Source organism: Peromyscus eremicus, chromosome 23, assembly GCF_949786415.1.
Source record: "Peromyscus eremicus chromosome 23, PerEre_H2_v1, whole genome shotgun sequence".
Classification (NCBI taxonomy): Eukaryota; Metazoa; Chordata; class Mammalia; order Rodentia; family Cricetidae; genus Peromyscus; species Peromyscus eremicus.
In genome coordinates, this window is record NC_081438.1 from 19,694,470 (window position 1) to 19,720,408 (window position 25,939).

Below are 25,939 nucleotides of genomic sequence, written 5' to 3' on the forward strand. Positions count from 1 at the left end.
TGGTTTTTAAAAAGATTAATTTAAAAAAAGCGTACGTGTATGTGGTGTGGAGTATGTGGGTATGTGCAGTACTCATGGAAGCCAGAAGGGGGTGCCAGAACCCCGGGAGCGGAAGTTCCAGGTAGGTTTGTGAGCCTCCTGATGTGGGTGCTCTCTGCAGGAGTGAGCACTGTCACATCTCTCCAGCACCCCTTCATGATGTTTTAAGTTTATGATTTTGTGTTGATCGTGAATTCATAGCTATGCTGCCTGCCCGGGGCCTCTGGCATGGGAGGTGTAGAGCCTGGAAACGACAGGATCAGATGGGAGCCTCGACTCCCCTTCCTGCCTCTCACCATCCGCATTCAGTCTTTTTTTCTACTTCCTTTATGTCCCCAGTGGTCAGCTCAACAAACCCCCAAGCCCATCCGAGCGGAAGACAGGCTGAAGCAGGAAACACATTGGCGTCTCTCCAGGGTCCCACTTTATTACTGGGGCGCGAGCAGCTTTGGGTGGGTGGAATCTAGGCCTGCTGGGCCCGTAGCAGGGCTCGCACCTGGCCGATCTGCCACTCCACACTGGATCGTGCAGTACCACCCAAGGCACTGTACTGTTCCACGCTGTGGCCGTAGTCCCACACGTGACTCACGTCACCGGAGAACAGGGGGCTGGGGGAGAAAGACAAGTCAGGGTAGACAGTGCATGCCAACCTGGAGCTGCCCAGGGTCAGCTTCCGGATGCAGCTTCCGGGATGGGGGATGGGGTGGAGGAGGGGCGCGCACACCTGATGGTCTGCAGCTCCTGCAGCGACAGCTGGTTGAGGGCGACTCCTTTAGTCTCTGCCATGAACACAGCTTTCCCTGAGGCCTCATGGGCCTGGCGGAATGGCATCTAGAGACAAAGGCAGAGGCGGGTGCTGTCAGGAGCTTGTTTTCTGCCGTGACCTGGGTGCCCGGCTTTGGGGACACCCTTGTCCGCATGCCCTGCTGTTTCACACTCACCCCTTTGCGGACCAGGTAATAGGCGAGGTCGGTGGCCAGCATGTCAGGGCTGAGTGCCTGTGTCATGTTCTCACGGTGAATCTGGGGGCACAGGTTCAGTAAAAGTGAGATAAGGTGCCAGGCGGTGGTGGCGCACGCCTTTAATCCCAGCACTCGGGAGGCAGAGCCAGGCGGATCTCTGTGAGTTCGAGGCCAGCCTGGGCTACCAAGTGAGTCCCAGGAAAGGCGCAAAGCTACACAGAGAAACCCTGTCTCGGAAAACCAAAAAAAAAAAAAAAAAAGTGAGCTAAGGTATCTCATGGAGCCTGCCCTACTGTGTGCTAAGCAATCAAGCACTCTCTTATGCCCCCACTCCACCCCACTAGCGACCAAATCTCTGTTTGGACATTTTCATTGTTTGTTTTTTCTCTCTTTTGAGACGTTGTAGCCCAGACTGGCCTCAAATTTACAATCCCGCCTCAGCATCCCTAGTGTTGGGATTACAGGAGTGTCCCCATGCTCCCAGAATTGTATTACATTATTATTTTTTTCTTTTTCTATTAAGTGTGTGTGGTGTACCTATTATATGTGCATGATTTTTTTTATTCAGGTTTTTTTTTGTTGTTGTTTTATTATGTATAGTGTTCTGCCTGCATGTACACCTGCACACCAGAAGAGATCTCATTACAGATGGTTGTGAGCCACCATGTGGTTGCTGGGAATTGATCTCAGGACCTTTGGAAGAGCAGCCAGTGTTCTTAACCTCTGAGCCACTTCTCCAGCCTGATGATTTAAAAAAATATATGTGCATGTCCATGCATGTGAAGGCCTGAGGCTGAGGCAGGGAATCGTCTTCCGTTAGTGCTTCTACCTTATTCACTGAGGAAGAGTCTCTCAATCAAACCCAGACCTCACAGACATGGCTCGTCTCACTAGCCAGCTTCCTCTGGGGATCCCCTATGTGGTGGTTTGAAAGAATATGACCCCCCAAAGGGAGTGGCACTATTAGGGGGTGTGGCCTTCTGGTAGTAGGTGTGGTTTTGTTGGAGGAAGTGTGTCACTGTGGAGGCGGGCTTGAAAGTCTCATATATGCTCAAGCCACATCCAGTGTCTCAGACCACTTCCTGTCGCCTTCAAGTCAATACGTAGCAGGTCCTTCTCCAGCATGATGTCTGCCTGCACACCACCATCCCCGCCATGATGATAATGACTAAACCTCTGAACTGTAAGCAGCTGTCCCAATTGTTTTCTTTTATAAGAGTTGCCGTGGTCATGGCGTCTCTTCACAGCAATAGAAACCCTAAGACACCCTGTCTCTGTTTTCGGGGTCTGGAATTACAGATGTGCCTCCATGCCCAGCCGGTATCTGCATGTGTTTCTGGGGATGGGAACTCGGGGCCTCACACGTGTGAAGCAAGTGCTCTAACCACTGGGCAATCTCCCCAGTCCCCATCAGGTAAGCAGAGGCACATTTTGAGAACCAGTGCTTTAGAAAGAGCTGAACTATTCAGGGAAGAAATGAGGAGACATTGGAAACCGACTTCAGAATAACTGGGAGAGGAGAAGAAATGGAGAAAGACAGCAGAAGCAACATGTGACCACACAGTGAGACCCTGTCTTAACCAAACAAAGAATGGCCATGAGTTGGTTATTTTTAAAGCTGGATGTTGGCGCGTGGGGGTTCTCTATGCATCTTTGCTGTATACTGAAAGTTCGTATGATAACTCACGTGTAGCGGTACACGCCTTTAATCCCAGCACTCCGGAGGCAGAGGCAGGCAGACCCTCTGTGAGTTTGAGACCAGCCTGGTCATAGTGAGTTCCAGGACAGCCAGAGCTACATAGTGAGACCCTGTCTTACCACCACCATCAGCCCCGCGCCCCAGAAAAGAAAGTTCATGTGATACACGGTTACAGCCGGAATCTGGTTAGTGGTAAGGAGCGTGCCTGCGACCCCAGCACTTAGGAGACAAAGACACAGGATGGTGAGATGAATGCCAACCTAGGCTATATGCAAGACCCGATCCCAGATGGAGAGTAGGGAGAGGCTGAGGCCTTATATGGGAGGACAGCCTGTGCTACATAGTAAGATCCTATCTAAAAAAAAAAAAAAATCCTACTCTGTCCAAAACCTGGGACTTTGGTGTCTAACCATCCCTACTCTTCTGTTCCAGGTTTTGGGGCCTTGCCCTCCCCATCCCAGGTCTTCTGGCCTCATCTCCTCCCCTGCAAATCACTGTCTGGCATTTCCACTGATCAAGGGCCTAGCGAAGGGTGAAGGTAGGTGATGTGGGGAGGGCTAGTCTTGCCTGCAGCGTGGAGATGACTCCCGTGGCCACTTGGAGGACAGCAGTCATGGTGTCAGACACTTCAAACACGGCTTCCTTGTCTTCCTGGGAGGCACGTGGCAGGTAAGGGGCCGGCAGCCCCACCCGTCACCCAGATCTCTCCCCTTGCTCCATTCGGTACACTTAGCACCTCTCCCTGCTACCCCAAGGAGCAGCAGGGTACTTCTGAGGGTAGTCACGGACTGTGTGCCCAGGACAGGAAGGAATCATTCCTGTCTGGGTGTGTCAGGGCTCTGAGAAGTAGGCTGGGGTATCGCCAGAGGATTCCTCCTTACATTCCCAGCCTCGTACCTGTAAGTCCTTGTTGTAGGTGCTTGGAAGTCCCTTGAGAGTCATCAGGAGCCCAGCACACTGCAGGAAGAATGAAGCTGAGGAGCTGGGACACCAGAGCCAATCCTGAAGTCCCCTGAGGACCCACTGGGTCCGTCTGGAGGCCTTGCCTTCCACTCTTCCCAGCTCACCCGCCCAAACACTCGGCCCGCTTTGCTCCGGATCAGCTCCAGGCTGTCTGGGTTTTTCTTCTGGGGCATCAAGCTGCTTCCAGTGCTGGGGACAGAGGTGTGAGGACTGAGGTTCTGCTTACGCCTGGCTGGCCCGCGGGCAGAGGCACTGGGCGGGTCTTGCAAAGGCTGGGGTGGGAGGAAGCCGTTCCAGATGGTGCTGAGATACGGCCTTACCTGTAGGCATCAGAGAGCTGCACGAAGTTGAATTCCTTGGTGCCATAGAGGATAAGGTCCTCTGCCATCCTGCTGAGGTGGGTCATACACAGAGAAGCCCAGAACAGGAACTCCGCTGGAAGGGACAGCATGCTCTTTCTTTTAATTTTTACCCTCTGGGTGCGTTCACTCATAGAGGTCAAAGGACGACTTGTAGGAATCAGATCTCTCCTTCCACCATGTGGGTTGAGGGCATCAAACTCAGGCTGTCAGGCTTGGAACTATGCGCTTTTACCCACTGAGTAATCTTTTTTTTTTTTTTTTTTTTTTTTGAGCCAGGGTTTCTCTGTGTAGCTTTGGAGCCTGTCCTGGAACTTACTCTGTAGCCCAGGCTGGCCTCGAACTCACAGAGATCCTCCTGGCTCTGCCTCCCAAGTGCTGGGATTAAAGGCGTGCGCCACCACCGCCCGGCCCCACTGAGTAATCCTGCTGGATTTGTTTGTTTGAGACAGGGTCTTAGAAAGCCCAGGCTAGCCTCGAACTAACTAGCAGAGGATGTCCTCCCATTACTGGTATTCCTGCCTCCACTTCCCAAGTGCTGTGACAGTGGGTGTGTACCAATACGCCCAGTTCATGCCCAGTGCTGAGGATCAAACCCAGAGCTTCAGGCACACTAAGAAGCATTCTACTAACTGACGTACATCCCCAGCCCTGGACTCCTATGTCTTACCCACAAAGTCTCTCTCGCTGGTGGCATCCATGCTGTTGAGTGTGATGGCACCGAAGTTCAGTTCTGGATGTTGAGGGAGGAAAAACGTTTGGACTGGAAGGTGAGAAGCATTCTTCTCTACCCTGAACCGGGGTTCCCAGCCTCATCCTGGACCCCTTCTTGGAAATGAGAATGGAGGAGGAGTATGGGGTGGGGAGAGGGGCCTCTGTACAGATCTCAGGAGGGTGGATGGAGGTCCGAGTATTCCCAGCAATATGTACCCCTGCCATAGGCAACCCCATTCATCTCAATACCCATAGGCAAGATATGAGGGCCTCTGCCCTCTCATTGTGGGGGGGCACAGAAGTCTTTGTGTTCGCAGATAAGCATTAGGGGAACCCAGAAATGACAACACACAGGGTTGTCACTTCAAAAGGAGGGGTGTATAACCTGTTTTCCACCCAGAAGGCTGGGAGCAGAAGAGGTTAATAGCCTGGTGACCTTTGCACTCTCGGTGTGGCCGAGACCACACCAGATCCTCCCCCCCCCCCCCCCCCCCCGACCCTTATCATGAGCTGGTCAATCTATAGAACCTATCTTTATGGAAGGTGTCACATGTACTTTCCAAAGAGTTTCAATATAGTCATGTCATAAGTTTTATGACACATGGGATTGAGTTAATTATCACCAAGGAAAATTTCATCCAATTGTGCTGTGCTTCAAAATGCCTAAAATAAACTGCTTGGGGTCAGATTCCCGAAGTATGAACCAACACTGGCTGCTAAGTCATGTTGAACCTACAACCCTGTGTGTTTGACATTCCTGGCTCCCCTAGTGCTTATCGGTGAACACAAGGACCTCCGTATCTCCCACATGTCATCTCATGTGTCTTTGGGACCCAGCAGGCACTAAGAGAAGGATGAACAGGGTATACTTCACCTGCTCGGAGTAGCTCCCGGTCCACACCCAGGGGGTTGCCTGCAATGGCCCCACTGTAGAGACAAAGGGTTCATCGTGATTGAGGTTCCGGGTACCGCACACATGCAACACTCAGAATCAAATCTTAGGTACTCAGCCCCTTTGCTGGCCTGGCCACCTTAAGGCCCCAAACATTTGGCATCGTGCAGGAAAAATGGTGTCCAATGGGAAGTTGGCTGGAGTTTCAGCACATTCTTAAGTTTGGTTATTCCCCTTGTCAGAGAGCTGGAAGACCAAGTAGGGACTAGCTTTTTGTTGTTGTTTTTTTTTTTTTTTGGTTTTTCAAGACAGGGTTTCTCTGTGTAGCTTTGCACCTTTCCTGGGACTCACTTGGTAGCCCAGGCTGGCCTCAAACTCAAAGAGATCCGCCTGGCTCTGCCTCCCGAGTGCTGGGATTAAAGGCGTGTGCCACCACCGCCCGGCTGTTGCTGTTTTTTAATAAAAAACATTATGTGTATATGTGTGTGCCTTCCTGTCTGTATGTGAACCATATGCATGTAGGTGCCCACAGAGGCCAGAAGAAGACCTCAGAGATACTGGAACTGGAGTTAGAGGCACCCAATGTGAGTGCTGGGAACTGAACCTGGGTCTTCTGCAAGAACAGCCAATGCTCTTAACCATCTCTCTAGCCTTTATGGGTTTGTTTTGTTTTTAAAGATTTATTTTTATTTATGTGTACATATATGTACACATGTGAATATGTCACATGTATGAAGGTGCCCACGGAGGCCACCATGGAGGCCAGAGGAGGGTACTGGATTCTCTGGAGCTGGAGTTACAGGTGGGTTATAAGTCACCCAATGTGAGTGTGGGGAACTGAACTCTAGTCCGGAAGAGCAAGTGCTCTTAACCAGTGAGCCAGCCTACCTTGGAGTTTTTAATTAGCATATATATTATACATATATGACTTCATTATGATATTTTTCATACACGTATAGGATATATTTCAGGGGCTGGAGAGATGGCTCAGTGGTTAAGAGCACTGACTGCTCTTCCAGAGGACCCAGGTTCAATTTCCAGCACCCACAATGGCAGCTCACAACTGTCTGTAACTCCAGCTCCAGGGGACCCAACACCCCCTCAAAAAAAAAAAAAGAAAAGAATGTATTTCAATTATATTCACTCCTCCATTACCCTTTCTTGTCTTCCCACCCTATTGATCCTTTCTCCCCAGCTCCCTTTTTTTTTTAAATTGATTTATTTTTATTTTATGTGCATTGGTGTTTTGCCTGTGTATATGTCTGTGTGAAGGTCCCCTGGAACTGGAGTTACAGACAGTTGTAAGCTGCCATGTGGGTGCTGGGGATTGAACTCGGGTCCTCTGCAAGAGCATCAGTGTTCTCTCTGCAAGAGCATCAGTGCTCTTATCCGCTAAGCCATCTCTCCAGCCCATCCCCAGCTCCTTCTATTTTCATGTCTTTTTCAGTGACCCAATGGGGTTCACTGGGATTGCTACAGGCGCAGGTGTGAGTGGTTCCCAACAGCAACACGGACAACTTACCTACTGAAGAAATGCCCCTTCCCAGCAACCGGAACTGTGTGTAAATAGAGTCTGAGGAAGGGGCTGGACCTCACAAGGCCCTCCCTCTAACCCCCAAGCTTTCTTCATCCATGCTGACTGTGTAGCTCTCCGCCCTCACTTCCCATCAGGCCTTGGGGACACTGAGGACAGCCGTACCTCCCCAGCGGCAGGACATTGACCCGCTTCTGCACCTCCAGCAGTCTCTCTGAGTCCCGCGTCAGGGCAACAGCGTGGCTGTGGGAAACCGGAAACGGGTGGGTGGTGGGAGGCAGGACGCTAGGGAGCCTCCCCGTCCATCAAGACCCCTGGTGAGGGCCCCCTGCTCCACACAGCTCACCTCAGGATCCAGTGGCTCCAGCGGATGGGCTGAGCCCTCTGCAGGTGTGTGTACCCTGGGAAGAGGACATCACGTTCCCTGTAATAAAGGAAGAAGCAGGAGACCTGAGGGGTTGGGGTCCAGCAGGGACAGGTAAGGCTTGCCTAGGATACCTGAAACTCTACAGGCTAGACTCTTTTCAGGGAAAGTAGGAACAGACCTGTGGGGCTCTGCCTGAAGACGAGACCAGATGCTCACCAGGAGACAAAACGGGTCTTACGAGAAAAGAGACCGGAAGCGAGCCAACGAGATCAAAGACTAAGCCAGGAAGGACACAGGGGTGCAAGTCTACAGTCCCAGTGCTCGGGAGGTTGAGGCAGGAGGATTGCCATAAGATTGAGAGCAGCCTTGGCTATATGGTGAGTCCTACGCAGCCTGGGTTACAGATAAGAACCTCTCGGAAAAACAAAGCCCAGCTCTGGGTGTGGTGGCGCACACACGTGACCATAGCATTTGGGAGGCTGAGGCAGGAGGGCCTGAAGTTCAAGGTCAGCTTCAGTCTTCAGTCACATAGAGGCTATGAGGACAGCTTGTACTGTCTGAAGTTAAAAAAAAAAAAAAAGAAAGAAAGAAATGGAAAGTCGAGGACAGGAAGGAGAGGAGGAGATTAAATCTGAGGCTAGCCTGGGCTACATAGCAAGTCCCAGGCTACCCTTAGTGTATAACCATCACCACATTCAATTTCAGAGTGCTGTCATGCCACTACAAACAACCTTGTATTAATTTGCCCTCACATTCCCTATTCTTCCCAGCACCCCACCCCTTGTATTCACAATTAGTTGAGGCCTATGAACAGGGGACACAGAGTCCCAGGAACGAGGAGGGGGTCACCCCTAATTCTGATACCACCTAAGATTTTTCAGGGGTTCCTTTGTCAAGTCTGTAGAGAACAAAGCCAGTTCCAGAGATATTAGAACACGGAAGCATGGGATGATGCTGGTAGGAGGCAGCCTTTGGCTCTGTGGCTTGCCTTCCATGTTGGGGTGGGATGTGGGGTAAGATGGGAGAGTATGGACTAAGGGGTGATTGCCTGCTGCAGGCTCAGTCACGACCTTTCCTTGGGCACCTGGAGCTTTTGTCTCCAAAGATCCTTAAGGATGACTGGTCACTGCCCTCTGATCTAGGCTGGAGCTATGAACACATGCTCCACTCCTAGCCCGGTGGTGGTGGTGGTGGTGGTGGCGCACAATTTAATTCCAGTGCTCAGGAGGCAGAGGCAGGCGAATCTCTGAGTTTTAGGCCAGCCTGGTCTACAGAGCGAGTTCCAGGATAGCCAGGGCTACACAGAGAAACCTTGTGTCAAAAATCAAAAACAAAGCCGGGCAGTGGTGGTGCATGCCTTTAATCCAGCACTGCGGAGGCAAAGGCAGGTGGATCTCTGTGAGTTCGAGGCCAGCCTGGGCTACAGAGTGAGTTCCAGGAAAGGCTCCAAAGCTACACAGAGAAACCCTATCTCAAAAAACCAAAAAAAAAAAAACCCCAAAAAATTAAAAAAAAAAAATATTCCCCATTCCTTACTACTCTGTATTGTTTTTGGAGCTCTAAGCCCACCTAATACCTCAGGGCCTCATTCTCCAACTCTCCTCACTCCTGCCATCTAGGTCTTGCACTTAGAGAACACAGAGCCTGGTGGCCCTCTGTGACTCCCAGTGTCTGTTTTAAGGCCTTATCCTCGGAGCCAAACCACTGCCATCTTCATGAGAGCGGTTGAGCCTATCACAGTTGGGCCATGGGACTGGAGAGATGGCTCATTGCTTCAGGCCACTTGTTTTCGATTGGACTCCTGCTTCCCACATGGTGGCTCACAGTTATTCACAGCTTGAGTTCCAGGGGATCTGATGCCCCCTTCTGACCTCCACAGGCATCAGGCATGCAGGTGGAACACATGTACACACACAGTCAAAACACTCATAAAATAAAATAAATCTAAAACAAACAAATACCACCTCCCCCAAACCCAACTGGGCCTGTGGACTGTTGATCCTCTCTTCCTTTAGGAAGGAGCAGGCGGTTCTTTGGTCCCTCACTTGAGTATTCCATTACTCCTCAGGCGTTTATATATGCAGTTCTGCTCTAACTGTACATGGTCTCGCATCTGGTCCCTGGAGGAGCTACAGTATATAGGCTGGGACCCCCATCTACTATGCAGCCACAGCGGAACCATCATCCACGCTGGGTGCGTACTTCCGGCCTGGCTGGCTTAGGGTTACCAACACCCATCCCTTGCTTAGATCCCCCCCTAGAGAGAAAATCCTTGTGGCAGTGTCCCCCAGAAAACTTACGCCTCAGCCCGGTCGACCATGCTTCCAATAAGCGCCCAGAGGAGGGCAGAGAGTTTTGAACAGGTCTGCCTCATCCACAGCCTGAGGTCCGTGACCACCTGTGGGGATGAAAAGGCCCCACTCAGGGAGTGGAACTTGCTGCTTCCCTGGAGAGCCAGGACTACAGCTGAGCCCCTAAGAGCCTCCCGGGTTCCCGAGGTTGAAAAGTTCACAGCAGAGGGCAAAGAGGGCTGGTGATTGATACCTGGTCGTTACGACTTCGTCCTGTATGTAGCTTTCCCGCAGTTTCGCCGATGAGCTCCTAGGGGTGAAGAGGCATGAGGTTAGGCTAGAATTCCCTGCTCAGTGCTGGCCAGCCCTATGGCTTTCCCTCCCTATGCCAGGGACCCGGTCTTGCCCAAGCCTCTTGGCATTTCTACTCTGCCAATGATGGTTAGTGCCCAGGGTAAGGTGAAAAGGGGAGACCGATTGTTAGGAAAAGGGGTGTGCCATACCTTCAAGCGCCGCTCATTGGCTGTGTGGATGTCTTCATCGTTAGGGTGTAGTTTGAAGGTGCCCTGGGCCCACTCATCAGCTACCTGAAGCAGGTGGCAGCAACCCAGGGTATCCAGATTAATAGGCATCAGGAGCCAGGAGTCTCCCTGCCTTGGTCTGGATCCATCATGGTTAAACGCCCTTGTATGGAAGCTTAGCCACAGAATATTCCTCGTCCTTGAGGGATGATCTCAGACCCAGTCCACCTTGGTCTTGGGCCAGGAGGACTCATTAAAAGATAAAGATGGTGATTATAACACCTCTCTAGTCATCTCCTTACCTCGAGATCAAACAACAAACCTGGAATACTACAGCTTGTGCCCCAGGATATCAGAGCCAGGATATGGCTCAGTGGTAGAACTGAACACTTGTCTAGAATCTCCCAGTGAGGGCCTGGGGACATAGCTCAGAAGTAGAGCATTTACCCAGCATGCACCACAGCTCTGGGTTCCATCTCCAGCATCAGAAGGAGGAAATAAAGTTGAATGTAGTGCTTAGGGATTTGGGGTAGGAGCCTGGGTTCCCAGGGGAGTGGATGTAGGGTGGGCCTCGGGACATGGAGGCTACCTTGTCCAGGCCTTGCAGTATCTGCTGCATCTCGGCTTTGGTGAGAAGGCCCGCTTTCTCCAGGCCCCTGCTGTAGGCCTTGCTCCCCTGCACGTCCACGTTCCACAGATGCCGATCATAGGAGATGGATGAGTTGAACTTCTCCATGATGGGGTCGACAGCACCCACAAACCGGCCGCCCCATAGCTTCCCACTCTGGCCAAGAGAGAATAGAACACACTCTCAAAAGGAACCCTTAGGAGAGTTACCCAGAAAGGTGAGGGGGCAGGGTAGGCATTAGACATTATCCTTTCTGGACAGATAGGGCAACTGAGACCCAGAGGGTCAGGGATTTGGTGAGTGTGCCGGGGATATGACAGACACAGAAATCAGGGCTCTTTTTCACCATATGGCATGGACCAGGGAGATGGTGGCATTCTTGGGATCACAACAGAATTTTTTCTTTAACTGACAGACAATATAGTATGTACTTACTCTATGATCATATATATGTATAAATACATATATATGTATGAAGGTATATATACATACACAATATACACGCACACACATATATACTTACATGTATGTGTATGTGTATATATAATACTGGAGATTAAACCTAGGGATTCTTGCATGGCAGACAAACATGTTTGAGCTATATATTAACAGTCCTATTTTATTTATTTTTTGGATTTATTTATTTTATCTTATGTTTTGCCTGATGTATGTCTGTGCACCATATATGCATGCCTGGTACCCGCAGAGGCCAAGAGGGTGTGTTGGATCCCCTAGAATTGCAGTTTATGGATGGTTGTGAACCACCATATGGGTACTGGGAACTGAACCTTGGTCCTCTGGCAAAAGCAGTAAGTGCTCTTAATCACTAAGCTATCTCTCCAGCCCCTCTATCTATCTATCTATCTATCTATCTATCTATCTATCATCTATCATCTATCTATTTATTAAGATAGGGTCTTATTATGTCTGGCTGGCTTGGCATTCTTAGATCTGCCTATCTCTGCCTCCTGAGTATTGGGATTAAAGGTGTGTGCCGCTACGATGACCCTCTTAATTTTGAGAGAGTTTCCTAAGATGCCTAGGCTGGCATTGAACTTACTCTGTGGCCTAGGCAGGCCTTAAACTTGCAATCCTCCTGCCTCAGCCTTCCAAGTAGCTGAGATAAATATATATTGCAGAATGGTTAAATTTAACTTGCACAAGTTATATTGTTATTTGAAGGCCCAGGCTGGCCTTCAATTCTCTATGATGACCTTGAGCCACCGATAATTCCGCCAATGCCTTCCTAGGGCTGTGATTAAAGGCATGTGACCACGTCCAATTTATGTTGTCCTAGGGATGAAGCCCAATGCTTCAGGCATAGTAGGCAAGCACTCTACCAACTGAGCCACATCCCAGCCCTTCTTTTTTTGTATCATTGTTTTTCTAAAAAGACATCAGCTGATCCACCAACCCCAGGCACCAAAAAGGCAGAGGGACAGGTCAGAGAGGCACCTGTTTGGAAAGAGGAGGGCACAGACCAGGATAGGGACAGGTGGTAGGAGGGACACAGAACATACAGGAAACACAGTGACCACGACTTGAAGGAGAATGTGGTAAACGTTAAGGGACATGGCATGTCATTGCTGGTGACCTTTCTGTATGTGGGGGGATTGTCCACAAGAGTCATTGGGGACATCTCACTTCTGCCCTAGAACTCTGAACTGACTTTGGACATAGCATATCACGCCTTGGAACCTCAGTTTTGGCTCTTTACAGAATAGGGAATATACCCGCGTGATAGGCTTGTTATAAACCTTCCTCATGCTGTGACCCTTTAATACAGTTCCTCAAGTTGTGGTGACCCCCAACCACACAATTATTTTCATTGCTATGTTACAACTGTAATTTTGCTACTGTTATGAATTGAAATGTAAATATCTGTGTTTTCTGATGGTCTCAGGTATCCCCTGTGAAAGGGTAGTTCAAACCCTTCCCCAAAGGGGGTGGAGAGCCTCAGGGTGAGAACCACTGTTATAAGCATTCACTCTGATGTCGTTTGCAAAGTGCATGCATAATGAAGGAGGGCTGGGGTGCTCAGGGTTAGGGGGCACTCTCTCTTGTGTGTGTGTGTGTGTGTGTGTGTGTGTGTGTGTGTGTGTTGTATGTACATGTTCTCATCTGTGTACAAACACCAGAGGTCAATGTTGAGTGTCTTCCTCAATTGCTCTCTACCTTATTATTTATTACTGCTATTTATTTTTTTTGAGACAGGGCCTCGCTATGTAGCCCTGGCTAGCTTGGAACTCACTGTAAGTCAGTCTGGCCTGGAATTCATAGAGATTGCTGGTCTTGGCCTCCCAAGTGCTGGGATGAAAGTATAACATCACATTTCTTAGAGACAGGATCTCTCACTGACCCTGAACTCATGGATTCAGCTGGGCTGGCTGGTCAACGGTTACAACTTCTCCAGCACTGAGACCCAAACTCAGGTCCTTAGGCTTGCACAGCAAAAACATTTTATCAGCCAAGCCACTTCCCGAGCCCTGGGGCTTGCTTTACAATCTGTGCTCCTGGGTCTGGTGCTGGGAGTACCACGGGGAGCATGCACTGTGCTCTGGCCCCAGGCTAGATGAGCTGACCTCCTCCAGTGCTCAACAGTCTTGACAAGGACTCTGATCCACAAAGGCAGCCTCCACCACCACCCCCAGCTTTGTGAGAGGTTCTGCACCTGACCCTTAGCTGCCTCAACAAAAGCCAGATCTCCTTCAAAGCGCCCTGTGGGCCCCTGGGGCTTGTGGGTCGGGGCCAGCCAGCCAGAACAGGGAGTGAGTCAGGCGCCTGTTGGGGGAGGCCCAGGAGGGATCCCGCCACTGCTTTCCATTCCAGATTTCTGGCCTCTGTGCCTGGTTTGTAGGTAATAACAACTCCTTAACAAGCAGGACAGCGGCCAGAGCAATTAGTACCAACCCACAGAATGGCTTGAGGCAAGCTGAGGTCATCTGCAGTCCAGACCTCTGTTTGGAGAGCAAAGTGAGCTCCAAATCCCACCAGCAGGCTTCCAGGCACAGATTCCCTTTGTCCCCCTCCATTTTGGGATTGAGCCTAGGGCCTTGTGTGTGAAACACAAGTGTTGTCCTACTGAGTTGTACCCAGCCCCTTACTATTGAGATTCTAAGCCGGCAATCTACCACTGAGCTCACAACCCCAGCCACGCTTTTGGCTTGTGGAGATAGGAACATGCCATGTAGTTTAGGCTGACCTAGAACTCATTACAAAGTTAAAGCTGGCCTCAAATTGGTGATCCTTCTGCTTCAGCCTCCTGAGGGCTGGGGATACAAGTAGGAGCCACCACATTTAGCTCTGGGAAACATTTGAAACGACCTTGGGAGGTCAGAGCGAAGCGTCTCCAACTGATCAGTCAATGGGTAAGGACCAATGCAGTTGGAGAGGACATTGCTCCAGGCTAGGAGTCTGGAACAAGGGGGAAGGGACACAGAGTTGGGTTGAGTAGAATGAGCAAAATCCAATTCAAATGCACAAGGGAAGTAACCAGAGTGGTTACTGTGAGCTGAGTGTAGTGTTGCTCACCCATAACCCCAGCATTAGGGAGCTAGAGGCTGGAGGATTCATAGCTTTTTTGCTTTGCTTTGTTGTTTTTTTGTTTGTTTGTTTGTTTGTTTGTTTGTTTTTTAAAGATTTATTTATTTATTTATTAATGTATACAGTGTAATGTCTGCCTGTAAGTCTGCAGGCCAGAAGAGGGCACCAGATCTCATTACAGATGGTTATGGGCCACTATGTGGTTGCTGGGAATTGAACTCAGGACCTCTGGAAGAGCAGCCAGTGCTCTTAACCTCTGAGCCATCTCTCCAGCCCTTGTTTTGTTTTTTGTGTTTGTTTGTTTTGAGACAGGGTTTCTCTATGCAGTTCTGGATGTCCTGGAACTCGCATGTAGACTAGGCTGGCCTCAGACTCAGAGATCCGCCTGCCTCTGCTCTGCTTACACCTGGCATTGCAATTACATCCTTGTGTGAAGTGGACACCATTACCCCTACTTCACAAAGGAACTAAGAGGTCAAGGCCGATCCTGGTGTACAAACCGCATCTGTTTGGCTCCAAAGTCCAGGCCTTGTTCCTGACCTTCCACATGACCCTGCAGCTAAGTAAATCAGGCCATCTTAACTCAGATGAGCTGAGAGGAAGGGGGTGACTCGCCAGCTACTGCAGATCAGATGGGACTGGGCACGCAGGCATCTGCTTCCCCGCAGCCCCCTCCCCCTAAGAGTTCAAAGTCACGACTCCACGATCCACCCCTTGCAAGTGGAGCCCAACGGCTCTCAGTTTTCCATTTGCTAGTTAAATCAACCAAGTCCGCGGAAGGGACCTGTGTCTTGCACACCTACCACTAAATAGGAGGTGAAGCCAGGAATTCCTGGCTCAAAGGAGAGGACAGGGACACCCTGGGGGGGGGGGGTCACTTGGGTCACAGAGAGAGAGAGAGAGAGAGAGAGAGAGAGAGAGAGAGAGAGAGAGAGAGGTGAGGTCCTCTTCTGGCTCTTTCCATATGACAGAGCTCAAGTACTATTTAGGGACTTCACTTTTCCTATACATAAGGACACATGCATGGCACAAGGGGTACCCTACAGGGTGGGGGCTGATAAGAGGGTGTGGGGGTGAAAAGTGGGGTGTAAGAAAGATGTTGTTCCCTGTTCTCCACATGTGTGCTATGCCCACACATGTGCACACTCATAAAAATAGATAAACGAACAAAATAAACAAATAAAAATGTTAAATGGAAAAAGGTTTGATGTGGTAGTTCACGCCTGCAATCTGAACACTCGGTGGGCGGCGGCGGCAGAATTGCCAGAAATTTGAGGCCAGTCTGGGCAGATAGTGAGTTCCAGGCCAGCCTGGGCTAAAGTGAGCTGCTGTCTCAAAGAAGGAAAAACAGGGGTTGGGAACGAGGGCTCAGCCATGGAGAGTACTGGCTTCTCTTCCAGAGGATCCAGATTTTGTTCTCAGCACCCACATGGTGGCTCACAACCATCTGTAACTCCAATTCCTGTAAATCCCATGCCCTCTTCTGACCTCCATAGGCAAGCGGCCACCCATGTGGTGTACAAACATACATGTAGGCAAAACACGCATACACATAAAAATGTTTAAAAGGGAAACAATGCTGAGCATGGTGGGTGGCACACGCCTTTAATCCCAGTAAGCAAGAGGCAGAGGCAGGTGGAGCTGAGTTCGAGGCCAGCTTGGTCTACAGAGCGAGTTCCAGGGCAGCCAGGGCTACACAGGGAAACGGTCTCAACAACAACAACAAACCATTAAAAGAAAAAAACAAGAAAACAAAAAGGAGCGGGGCAGCCACGTGTGGCGGCCAACCCTCAGTCATTAATGAAATCACCACCTGAGCCACTTGGCGGCGCTCGGGGCAAATGATGATGGAAACATCCCTGAGTCTACATTAAACTGAGCTTTGGAAAGGTGGTGGGGGAATTTCTCTATCAGTGCAGGTCTGTCTGGCAGCAGGTGGCCCCAAGCACGGGTCAACCCGAGTAGCTCCTCCCCGCTCGTCTGCAAGGTTCCCGAAGTCGTACACACCTCCGATGCCATGTTGGGCGGTTCCTCCTCCTCCTCCTGGAGCTTCGGTCCTACGGATCTGGAAAACAAGATCAGACCTCGCTCTGGAGGTCTGCGGGGCAGGGACAGCTCAGAGATGGGGGCGCACGCTCGGCTTGCGGGACGTGGGCAGCACTCAGCAAGAGCGCCACAGTCCTCAGCGTTCTCTCTTGTTTGTCCCTCTCTCCCACACTCCCCGGGACCTGGAGGAACAGACTCTCCGTGAACAGGTACCTTCTGGTCTCTTCGGGCCTTTTCTGGCCGGGATGGCGTCTGCTCCCCCTTTGCCTTGTCCCCGCCTCCTGGCAGCGCAGAGCCAATTGGAAGAGATGGGTGTGACGCCTGTGGGCGGGGCCGCCTCTGGCTGAGCTATGAGCAGCCAGAGGAGGTATGGGGTTTTCAGCGATTTAGCCTGTAGGCTGTATGGAGGGTCAGACTCCTAAGACCCGTGCTAGGAGGGAAGACACCCGAATGCCATCCCAGCAGCACCCGGGAGTCTGAGGCAGGAAGATTGCTGGGAGTTCGAGGCCTGGGCTGCAAATGAACCTGTTTCTAAAACAAAAAAGCCATGCCCTGTGGCACGTGCTTAAAATTTCAGCACTTGGGAGGCAGAGACAGGAGGATCTCTGTCAGTTCAAGGTCAGCCTGGTCTACACTGTGAGTTCCAGGCCAACCAGGACTACACATTGAGACCCTGTCTCACAGCAGGGGGCATGGGAGTAGGGCACATGATAAGTCAGGTATGGTATGCAGGTCGTGGTGGTGCAGGCCTGTAATCTCAGCATTGGGAAAATCGAGGCGGGAAGATCAGAAGTTCGAGGTCATCCTGAGCTGCACAAGCCAGCTCAAAGGCAGCTTGGGTTATGTGAAACCCTATTTCCAATTTAAAAAAAAAGGAAAAGAAAAGAAAAAAGGCTGGCAGTCTGGGTGTGGAAAGATAACTGCTTAATGCTAAGTTACCTGTGCTAGCACATACCTGTGATCTCAGCGCTTGGGAAGCTGAGGCAGGAGTATCAAGAGTTTGAGTACAGGGCCTAGACTCTTGTGGTTCTCAACCTTCCTAATGCTGCAACCCTATAATACAGTTCCTCACGCTATGGTGACCCCCAACCATAAAATGATTTTCATTGCTACTTCGTAATTGTATTTCTGCTACTGCTGTGCATCATAATGTAAATATCTGTGTTTTCTGATGGCGTTGGGCAACCCCTTGTGAAAGGGTCGCTTGACCTCCAAAGGGTCAAGAACTACAGGTTGAGAACCACTGACCTAGAGAGCCAGCTCAGCAAGTAAAAGAGCTAGCCACGAAAGGCTGGTAACCTGAGTTTGATCCTGGAACTCATGTAGAAGGTGAGCTGGGAGGCTCATCTGTAACCTCGGTACTTTGACTCAAGACAGGGGAGAAGACTGGAGAGTTGTTTGGGAGCTTGGGGGCCAGCTAGTCTGGAGTACTCGGAACAGTGGCAAATACAAGTGAAGCCTTGACAAGGGGAAAGGCAAGGACCCGCTCCAGAGGGCTGTCCTCTATTCTCCACACATGCTCTGTGGCTCATGGTGCACACACTCATCCACCTCTCACACCCAAAATAAGTCAATATTTAAGGAAAAGATGGATCCAGTCAGATGCGTCATCGGGTAAAGGGGCTTACAGTCAGCTTATGATCTGAATTTGATCTCAAGGACCTACATGGTGGAAGGAGAGAATGATACCACCAAATTGTCCTCTAACATCTATGTGTACACACACACACACACACACACACACACACACACACTAAATAAATAAATAAATAAATAAATAAATAAATAAATAATTTTTTTTTTAAAAAGCACAAAAAAAAAATGTTGGGGATATAACCCAGTTATTAGTCTCCAGACAATCCAGAAAGGGGATCCTAAAAGTGACTATTTCAGCATTTGGGAGTTAATACTCAGCCCATCCCTCAGTCTATCAAGTCCCTCCTGAAAGCAGGAAGTGTAGACTTCCCTGGAATCAGCGTGGGAACATGGCTGGAAGAAGAGTGGGCAGTGGACCACTGTGTACACCAGCTGTGAGTGTCTCACTACGGTGGAGGTTTTTGTGTTTGTCTCAATGTGCCCATGTACAGTACATCTGTGCCTGGTGCCAATGGAAATCAGAAAAGGGTGCCAGTACCCCTGGAACTGGAGTTCCAGATGGTTTTGAGCCACCATGTGGGTGCTGGAAACTGAAACTGGGTCCTCTTAACTATTGAGCCATCTCTTCAGCCCCTTGTGGATTGTGGATGTTTTTGATCACCAACAGATGAGATATGCTAGAGCTAGCCAAGATGGGACCTGCAGCATTAGGGAGCATTCCTAGTCATTGCCAGACTGTCTGCCTCACACAATGCAGTGAAAATGGTAAGAATTGAATCAAACGTTCATGCCTTGTGAAGTGACAAGTTTTCAAATTCATTGCCAACAGACCTAGATTATAGTAAATGTGTAAAACCTCAGGCATGGTTCAGAAGCAGAGCACTTTGCCTAGAATCTATGAAATGAGGAGCTAGGGGCAAGGCTCAGCAGTGAACATGTGCCTAGAATCACCCAGTATGGATTTGGAGGTTAGTTCTGCATTAGAATGCCTGCTGAGAATTCCCCAGTGAGGAACTAGGGGCATGGCTCAGGGTAGAGCCCTTCCAGATCAAGAGGAAAATGAGAGAGTCTGAATTCTTCCTCACCCTGTTAAGCATCACCCTAGGAAACCTCAAGCTCTGGCTCTTTCCCAAACAACGAAGTTCAAGAAACTTTAGGAGAGGGCCAGGGACACAGCTCAGTTGGTAAAGTGCTTGCTTAGCACACACAGAGCTCTGAGTGTAATTCCTGGTATTGCTTAAAGCTCCCACCGTAGCTTATGCCTAGAATCCCAGCCCTCAGGAGGTGGAGGCAAGGTCAAGAGTTCTAGGTCATCCTCAGCTGCATAGTGAATTCAAGGTAGGACTAGGCTACTTGAGACCCTGCCTCAAATAAACAAAATGAGTGAGAAACATTTAGGGGAGTTAAGTGGAGGCATTGTCTCTATTTGCGACACACACACACACACACAAACCAATTAAGTGTGAGTATTTTCTGTTTACTTTGTTGTATGTTTTCAGGCAGGATCTCTCTATGTTGCTAGACTTAAATTCACTGTGTAGCCCAGGCTGGCCAGAAATTTAACATTCTCCTGTCTGCTTCGGCCTTCCAACACTCCTGGCAATATCTTGAATTCTAACAGTATTGTAGGCACTGTGTTAAATATTTTATATGGATAGCCTCCTTAAATTCTCACAAGTACTTCTAGAAGGCAACCCTGATCATCACCATGGTTCTCCAGGTGAGGAGAGGACAGTACAGGGGGGAATGGGTGATTTACCTAAAGATTCCAAGACAGGAAGTTTGAGAGCCAGGAGCCAGATCTAGCAGCTCAGATAAACATAACATCTGCCTGGGAAGCTCTCCAAGAGCTGGCTAGTCAGAGGCTAATTACCCGAGGGATCACATTAATGAACAACCGGCTGACAGGATTGCTACTGAACCTCACCTGACAATCACCTGCCTTTCCAGGCCTTGGAATGAAAACAAACATTTGACAAGGAAAGGCTGGGGATGTAGCGCAGTGAGAAAGTGCTTACCAAGCATTCCCAGTACCACAGAGAAAAGGGATTGTGGGGTGGGGGAATGAGACGGCTCAGTGGGGAAAGAGGACACGTGCTGCTGAACTTCATGACCAAGTTTTGTCCCCAGAATACACAGGGTGGGAGTTGAGAAATGACTTATGAAAGTTGTCCTCTGACCTCCACATGAGTGCTATGGGCTGTGCACATGTATGCGCACGCAGAGACACACACACACACACACACACAGACACACACGAATAAATATAAAATAATAACAATGCTCACTTCAGCACTTGCTGCGAGCCACAGAAATATGAAGGTGGGAATTCAGCCAACAATGGCAAAAGCTGTTACCTGGAAGAGCCAAGAACTCTTCCAGCGGATAAAGCCAAAACTCAAGGAGAACGAATATGGGGAGAACGAAGATGGAAAGAATTAAGATAGAACAATGAGGAAACAGCAGAAGAAGGGACAGAGAGGAGCTAAGTAAGAGGACAGGCGAAAAAAAAGCTGTGTAGATAGAATTGACTTAGAAGAATAAAGTGAATGGACTAAAGAACTCAATGTATGTAGATTCATTTGATATTCCTCAGCATAGATCCCAGCCGCTTACAGCATCTTCCCCTGGACTCTGGGAAGAAATCCCCACCGGGAAGGTACTTGTGGGGACTTCAATAAGATCTACATAGTCTAAAATTAGAATTGTACAGAGTAGATGAGCGTGGCCCCTACGCAAGGATGACACTCATGTGTGAAGTTGTCCATATTTAAGATACCTAAAAGAGCTGTTTACTTCCCATCTGCCAGGAGACAAGCTTGCTTTGTTTTACCAAATGCTGTTGGCCGTGATAGTAGGCCTCACCTTAGACCCACGGCAATGGAATCAGCTTACCAGGGAAGTAACCCTCAGAGAACCATGCGCCAAAATAAACTTTCTCCCTAAACAACAACAATAAACAGGCAAGATGGCTCAGCCGGGGAGGCTACCTACTGCCAATTCCGACTACTTGAGTTTCACCCCTGGGACCCACGTTCAAAGCACCTGTGGACAAAATTAATAGATGAGAAGGAAGACATACGTATTTGACTACAGTCTGTTAGAACCTCAAGATGGTGGAGAGGTTGGAATGTTGCAGATCCAAAGACTAATTTATAACTTACCTTGTATGTGACCTGACATCTTTGTAGATTTTTTTTTTTGGAATGTACAAACCTCTAGCCTCCATTGACCCAAATGCAACAATGTCATCAGAGGTTATCTGAGGACTGGAGCAGACAGTTCCTTGATTTTCTGTAGCCCGCTTCCCTGATGTTTCCACCAAGACATTTGCAGAATGTTTTCATTTGTGATCTTCTTTACTCTGTAACTATAAAAAAATCTCATCTGACTGGGGCCATATCAGAACATAGTATTTTGAGTAACCTGATGTTTTCATGGGCCATTATCACACATTTGGCTTCAGAATAAACTGTGTCTCCCACCCTTTGAGGAGAGAGTTGGGTTTTTGTCGACTCACCTGCTGAGCCAGCTCACTTACCCCAAACTTGTTTTTACGAAGTTAATATTGAATGGAGGTTATTGCTGTTATTGGTATTATTCTACTTATCAATTACTTCATTATGGTGTGGGAAATGTAAGTAAAATGTACTGTCTTTTCTATCAATGGGTTACATAAGACCAAACTCCATTAAAAAAAAAAAAAAACTGCGTCCGGGCTGTGGTGGTGCACGCCTTTAATCCCAGCACTTGGGAGGCAGAGCCAGGCGGATCTCTGTGAGTTCGAGGCCAGCCTGGACTACCAAGTGAGTTCCAGGAAAGGAGCAAAGCTGCAGAGAAACCCTGTCTCGAAAAAACAAAACAAACAAACAAACAAACAAACAAAAAACTGCAAAGAAGCTGCATGGCAGAAATTAAAATCCCTCCAGGGTCAGTTCTCTCTTCTTGAGATCAAAATATTTGTTCAAGGCTGCGTTCTGTGAGAAGTTGCATCCTGCTTACCAAGTGCATCCCTTTGTGAAGCTAAGCTCTGTCACTTGGATCGAGGCACAGGGCCCCTCTGGTTTAGGAGTAAACACCCAGTGTGGACTCCCACTGGGTGCCTTTGCTCTGGGTGCACTTGCCTGCTTAATTGGGCACCAGTGTGTTCCCTTCTTCAGGAACAAAACATTTTGTGTCCCAGGGTATTTTGGATTGTGTGGTCATTTTCTTGAGATTGCAAAGCCATTTATCACAATGGTAACAGCCCTACCAAGGTCAAAGAGAATATTGAATAGTTCAGGGGCTGGAGATGTAGCTCAGTTGGTAGAATGCTTGTTTCCCGTGCACAAAGCCCTGTGTTCCATCCCCAGCACCTAATAAGCTAGGTGTGGTGGCTCACGCCTGTCATCTGGGCCCTTGGGAGGTAGAGATGGGAGGATAGAAAGTTCAAGGTAATCTGTGGCTACATAGCCAGTTTGAGGCCAGCCTGGACTACTTAAGACCTTGTCTCAAAACAAGCAAACAAACCAAACTCAAACAAAAGCTAGTTAGTTCAGGACAATCACTGATGGATCAACAAGGTTGAAGTTACCGAGTAGGTGCCTAGATGGATCCCATTTGAACATGGGTGCAAACCAATTCTCCTACTTTAACTCATCTCTGACCCATTAGATGGTGTGGCTCTCAGGGGCACTGAGCCTGTGCTCCAGAAGAATCCATGCCTGAAGTCTTGGTTTTGCATGTTCCCTCCTTCCACTCGCCTCAAACACTTCTGGCTTGGGGACGCCTCTCTGCCTCCTTAGTCAGTCCCTCCTCTACACTACAGAGTCTAAACACAGTGTGTCATAGTTTATGTCCAGAACTGGTCCCTCAACTAGACTGTCAGCTAGCTTGGACAGAGAGTGTGTATTACTCATGTTTGAATCACCAGCACCCAGTGGGCAATCGCTCTAAGACTGCTGAGTGAATAACGCAATGAATATTATTGTGGGGCCCATTCTGCTCAAGACACAGGTCCAGGCCACTCTTCAGTGCATATTATGTCAGCTGGGCCTGGGATGACATTTTGTTTACCTGTTGTTTTTCATTTTGTTTTAAATTTATTATTATTATTATTATTATTATTATTATTACTATTATTTTTTATTTAATGTCCATTGGTGCTTTGCCTGCATGTATGTCTGTGTAAGGATGTCAGAAGCCCTGGAACTGAAGTTACAGACAGGTGTGAGCTGCCATGTAGGTGCTGGGAACTGAACCCAGGTCCTCTAGAAGCGCAGTCAGTGCTTTTAACTGCTGAGCCATCTCTCTAGGCCCCAAATTTTTATTATTTTTAAGCAGGGTTTCACTATATGGCCCAGGATGGCCTCTTTGAAATCACTATTCTTCCCCCTTGGCTTCCTGTACTATGATTATAGACGTGTACCACCGTGCCTGGCTTTACTTGTTGAATACATACACACACACACAATCTTTTTTTTTTTTTTTTTTTTTTTTTTTTAATGAAACAGGCTTCTCATGTAGCCCAGGGTGGCCTCAAACTCCCCTATATAGCTGAAGATGACCTTAAAAAATGATTTTCTTGCCTCTATCTCCAAAGTGGAGGGATTACAAGCATGTGCCACCATCCCAGACTCCCCCCACTTTTAATCTGCTCCTTCCATACAATCACTTGTAAACCATTTCAACATGGCTGGGAAGTGGGGGCACACACCTTTAATCTCAGCACTGGGAGGCAGAGGCAGGTGGATTTTGAGGCCAGCCTGGTTTACATCAAGTTTCAGGCTACTTATGGCTACATAGTGAGAACTGTCTCAATCTGAAAAATTTTAACAGGTTTTTGATATATAAATTTATATATCCCATTATTCACTCATTGAAACCATACAGTTCAATATTCAATATTATTTATTTATTTTGAGGCAGGGTCTTTCTGTAATCTTGGCTGTTCTGGAGTTCACTATGCAGACTAGGCTGGCCTCAAACTCACAAGAAATCCTCCTGCGTCTGCCTCCCAATTTATTCAATGTTTTAATAAAAGTTTGTTTTTAAGTGTGTATGCATGTGCAGGTGCCCCAGGAGGTCAGAAGAGGGCATTGGTTGCCCTGGAGCTGGACTCCAGGGCCTGATATGGGTATTGGTAACTGAAGTTGGGTTCTCTTCGAAAGTAGTGCTCACTCTTCACTGCTAAGCCCCAATATTCAATGTTTTCAGTATATTCATATAATTCAGTATAATTCATATGCCACCATCCTCATGTAGTTGCTCTTTTTTTTTTTTTTGTTTTGTTTTGTTTTTCAAGACAGGGTTTCTCTGTGTAGCTTTGGAGCCTGTCCTGGAACTCTCTGTAGACCAGGCTGGCCTTGAACTCACAGAGATTTGCCTGCCTCTGCCTTCTGAGTGCTGGGATTAAAGGCATGCACCACCACGCCTTTAAGTTCAATAAGATTTGCTTTTTTTTTTTTTTTCTTTTTTGAGACAAGGTCTCCTGTATCCCAGTCTGGCCTTGAACTTGATGTATAGAGGAGGATCTTGAATCCCTAATCCTCCTGCCTCCAATTCCCAAATGCTGGGATTATAGCAGATATGGGCCAGCAGGTCCAGCCTTGTTCTTTTTTAAGATTTATTTTATGTATACTTATGAGTGCCTGCATATATGTATATACTTAACACGTGTGCCTAGTGAGAGGTTCCTAGAGGGACTTGGATCCCTTAGAATCGGAGTTATAGGTTGTTGTGAGCCACCACGTTGGTGCTGGGAACCAAATCCTGATCCTCTGCTAGAATTGGAAGTACTCTTAACTGCTAAGCCATCTGTCCAGTTCTGTCTCTCTCTCCCTCCCTCGATCCCTCTCTCTGTTTCTCTGTGTAGCCCTGGTTGTCTCTAATCTAATTCATAGAGAAGTGCCTGCCTCTACCTCCCCTTTTCCCCTTTGCTGGAAATAGAGACGTGTGCCACCATGCTTGGCTTCTGGGTTGTTTTTTTTTTTTTTTTTTTACACATGGTCTCCAATAGCCCAGGATTGCTGGAAACTCACCATGAAGTACAGGCTGGCCAGGAACTCGTGGCAATCCCCCTGTCTCAACCTTTCTGAGCCAACATGACCGGCTTGGGGATTTTAATGCTTCCAAGACCGCAACCTTATCTTATTAAAACCCTAACAAAACCCAGACCCTGAAAACGTTTAAAGTCTGGCTCCAAGCGCTTGACAGGCTGAAACGAGAAGAAACCGGGCGGACGCCTAGAGCCAAGGAGGAGCCCTGCCTTCCCGGCAGCGCTCCCGGCATGCAGCACGGCCGTCCCAGCGTGCCTTGCGGCACACACACACCGGCGGAGAGCGGGGCGGCGGTGGCAGCACGAGAGGCCTTTCCGTCCCAGCGGCCGCTAACGACGACGCTGAGGCGACATGGAAGTGTAAGCGGCACGTCCCGAGGGAAACCCGACTCATCTGGGAGCCGTGAGGCGGCTGGCGGCCGGACCTCCGGACCCGCGAGCAGGACGGGTGGGCGGAGTGGGCCGGCCGGAAGTATCTGGAGATGGGGCGGCAGGGGAGGGATCCGGCTGGCCTGGCAACGGTCCCCCCTCCCACATTCTTTTGGGGAGGGGAATGCAGGAGGAATTGAGCGAAGTATTTTCTTTGCCACCCCCCCCCCCCCGGTTCTAGGGGTGAAAGTCAAGACCTTCTTGCACGTGCTCCGCAAGTAGTTGGCCCCCAGTCGTAATCACTGTCGTAGGATGCGGGCTTTGCATATGCTAGGGAAACACTACTATTACGGATCCATATCCCCCCAGCCATCATCATC

At 49.0% G+C, this 25,939-nt stretch overlaps 2 protein-coding genes and 1 non-coding gene across 4 annotated transcripts in view; 2 read left to right on the forward strand and 1 right to left on the reverse strand.

Annotated features, from left to right (window-relative positions):
• Nucleotides 1-446: 446 nt before the first annotated feature.
• Asl (argininosuccinate lyase) lies at nucleotides 447-25,424 on the reverse strand. 2 transcript variants are annotated; one of them, XM_059249004.1, is made up of 17 exons: nucleotides 25,174-25,424; nucleotides 16,520-16,577; nucleotides 10,931-11,125; nucleotides 10,324-10,407; nucleotides 10,074-10,130; nucleotides 9,830-9,927; nucleotides 7,509-7,586; nucleotides 7,328-7,405; nucleotides 5,611-5,663; nucleotides 4,693-4,755; nucleotides 3,984-4,098; nucleotides 3,768-3,852; nucleotides 3,598-3,657; nucleotides 3,268-3,351; nucleotides 981-1,061; nucleotides 764-870; nucleotides 447-647 (listed from the first exon to the last, which is right to left on the reverse strand). In XM_059249004.1, exons 2-17 carry the CDS (start codon nucleotides 16,529-16,531, stop codon nucleotides 503-505), a joined length of 1,395 nt encoding a protein of 464 aa, XP_059104987.1. In that variant the 5' UTR covers nucleotides 16,532-16,577; nucleotides 25,174-25,424; the 3' UTR covers nucleotides 447-502. The 2 variants fall into 2 exon arrangements, with proteins under 2 accessions (XP_059104987.1, XP_059104986.1); XM_059249003.1 differs by lacking the exon at nucleotides 25,174-25,424 and having other exon boundaries at nucleotides 16,520-16,808.
• On the forward strand, nucleotides 20,820-20,928 carry LOC131898704 (U6 spliceosomal RNA). The gene has a single exon (XR_009376009.1). It is a non-coding gene; the product is annotated as a U6 spliceosomal RNA (small nuclear RNA).
• The window catches only part of Crcp (CGRP receptor component), a 30,005-nt gene continuing 29,487 nt past the window's right edge, over nucleotides 25,422-25,939 (forward strand). Inside the window, exon 1 of the mRNA XM_059249778.1 lies at nucleotides 25,422-25,662. Coding sequence (XP_059105761.1) covers nucleotides 25,422-25,662 — 241 coding nt within the window. The remainder of the gene's footprint in view (nucleotides 25,663-25,939) is intronic.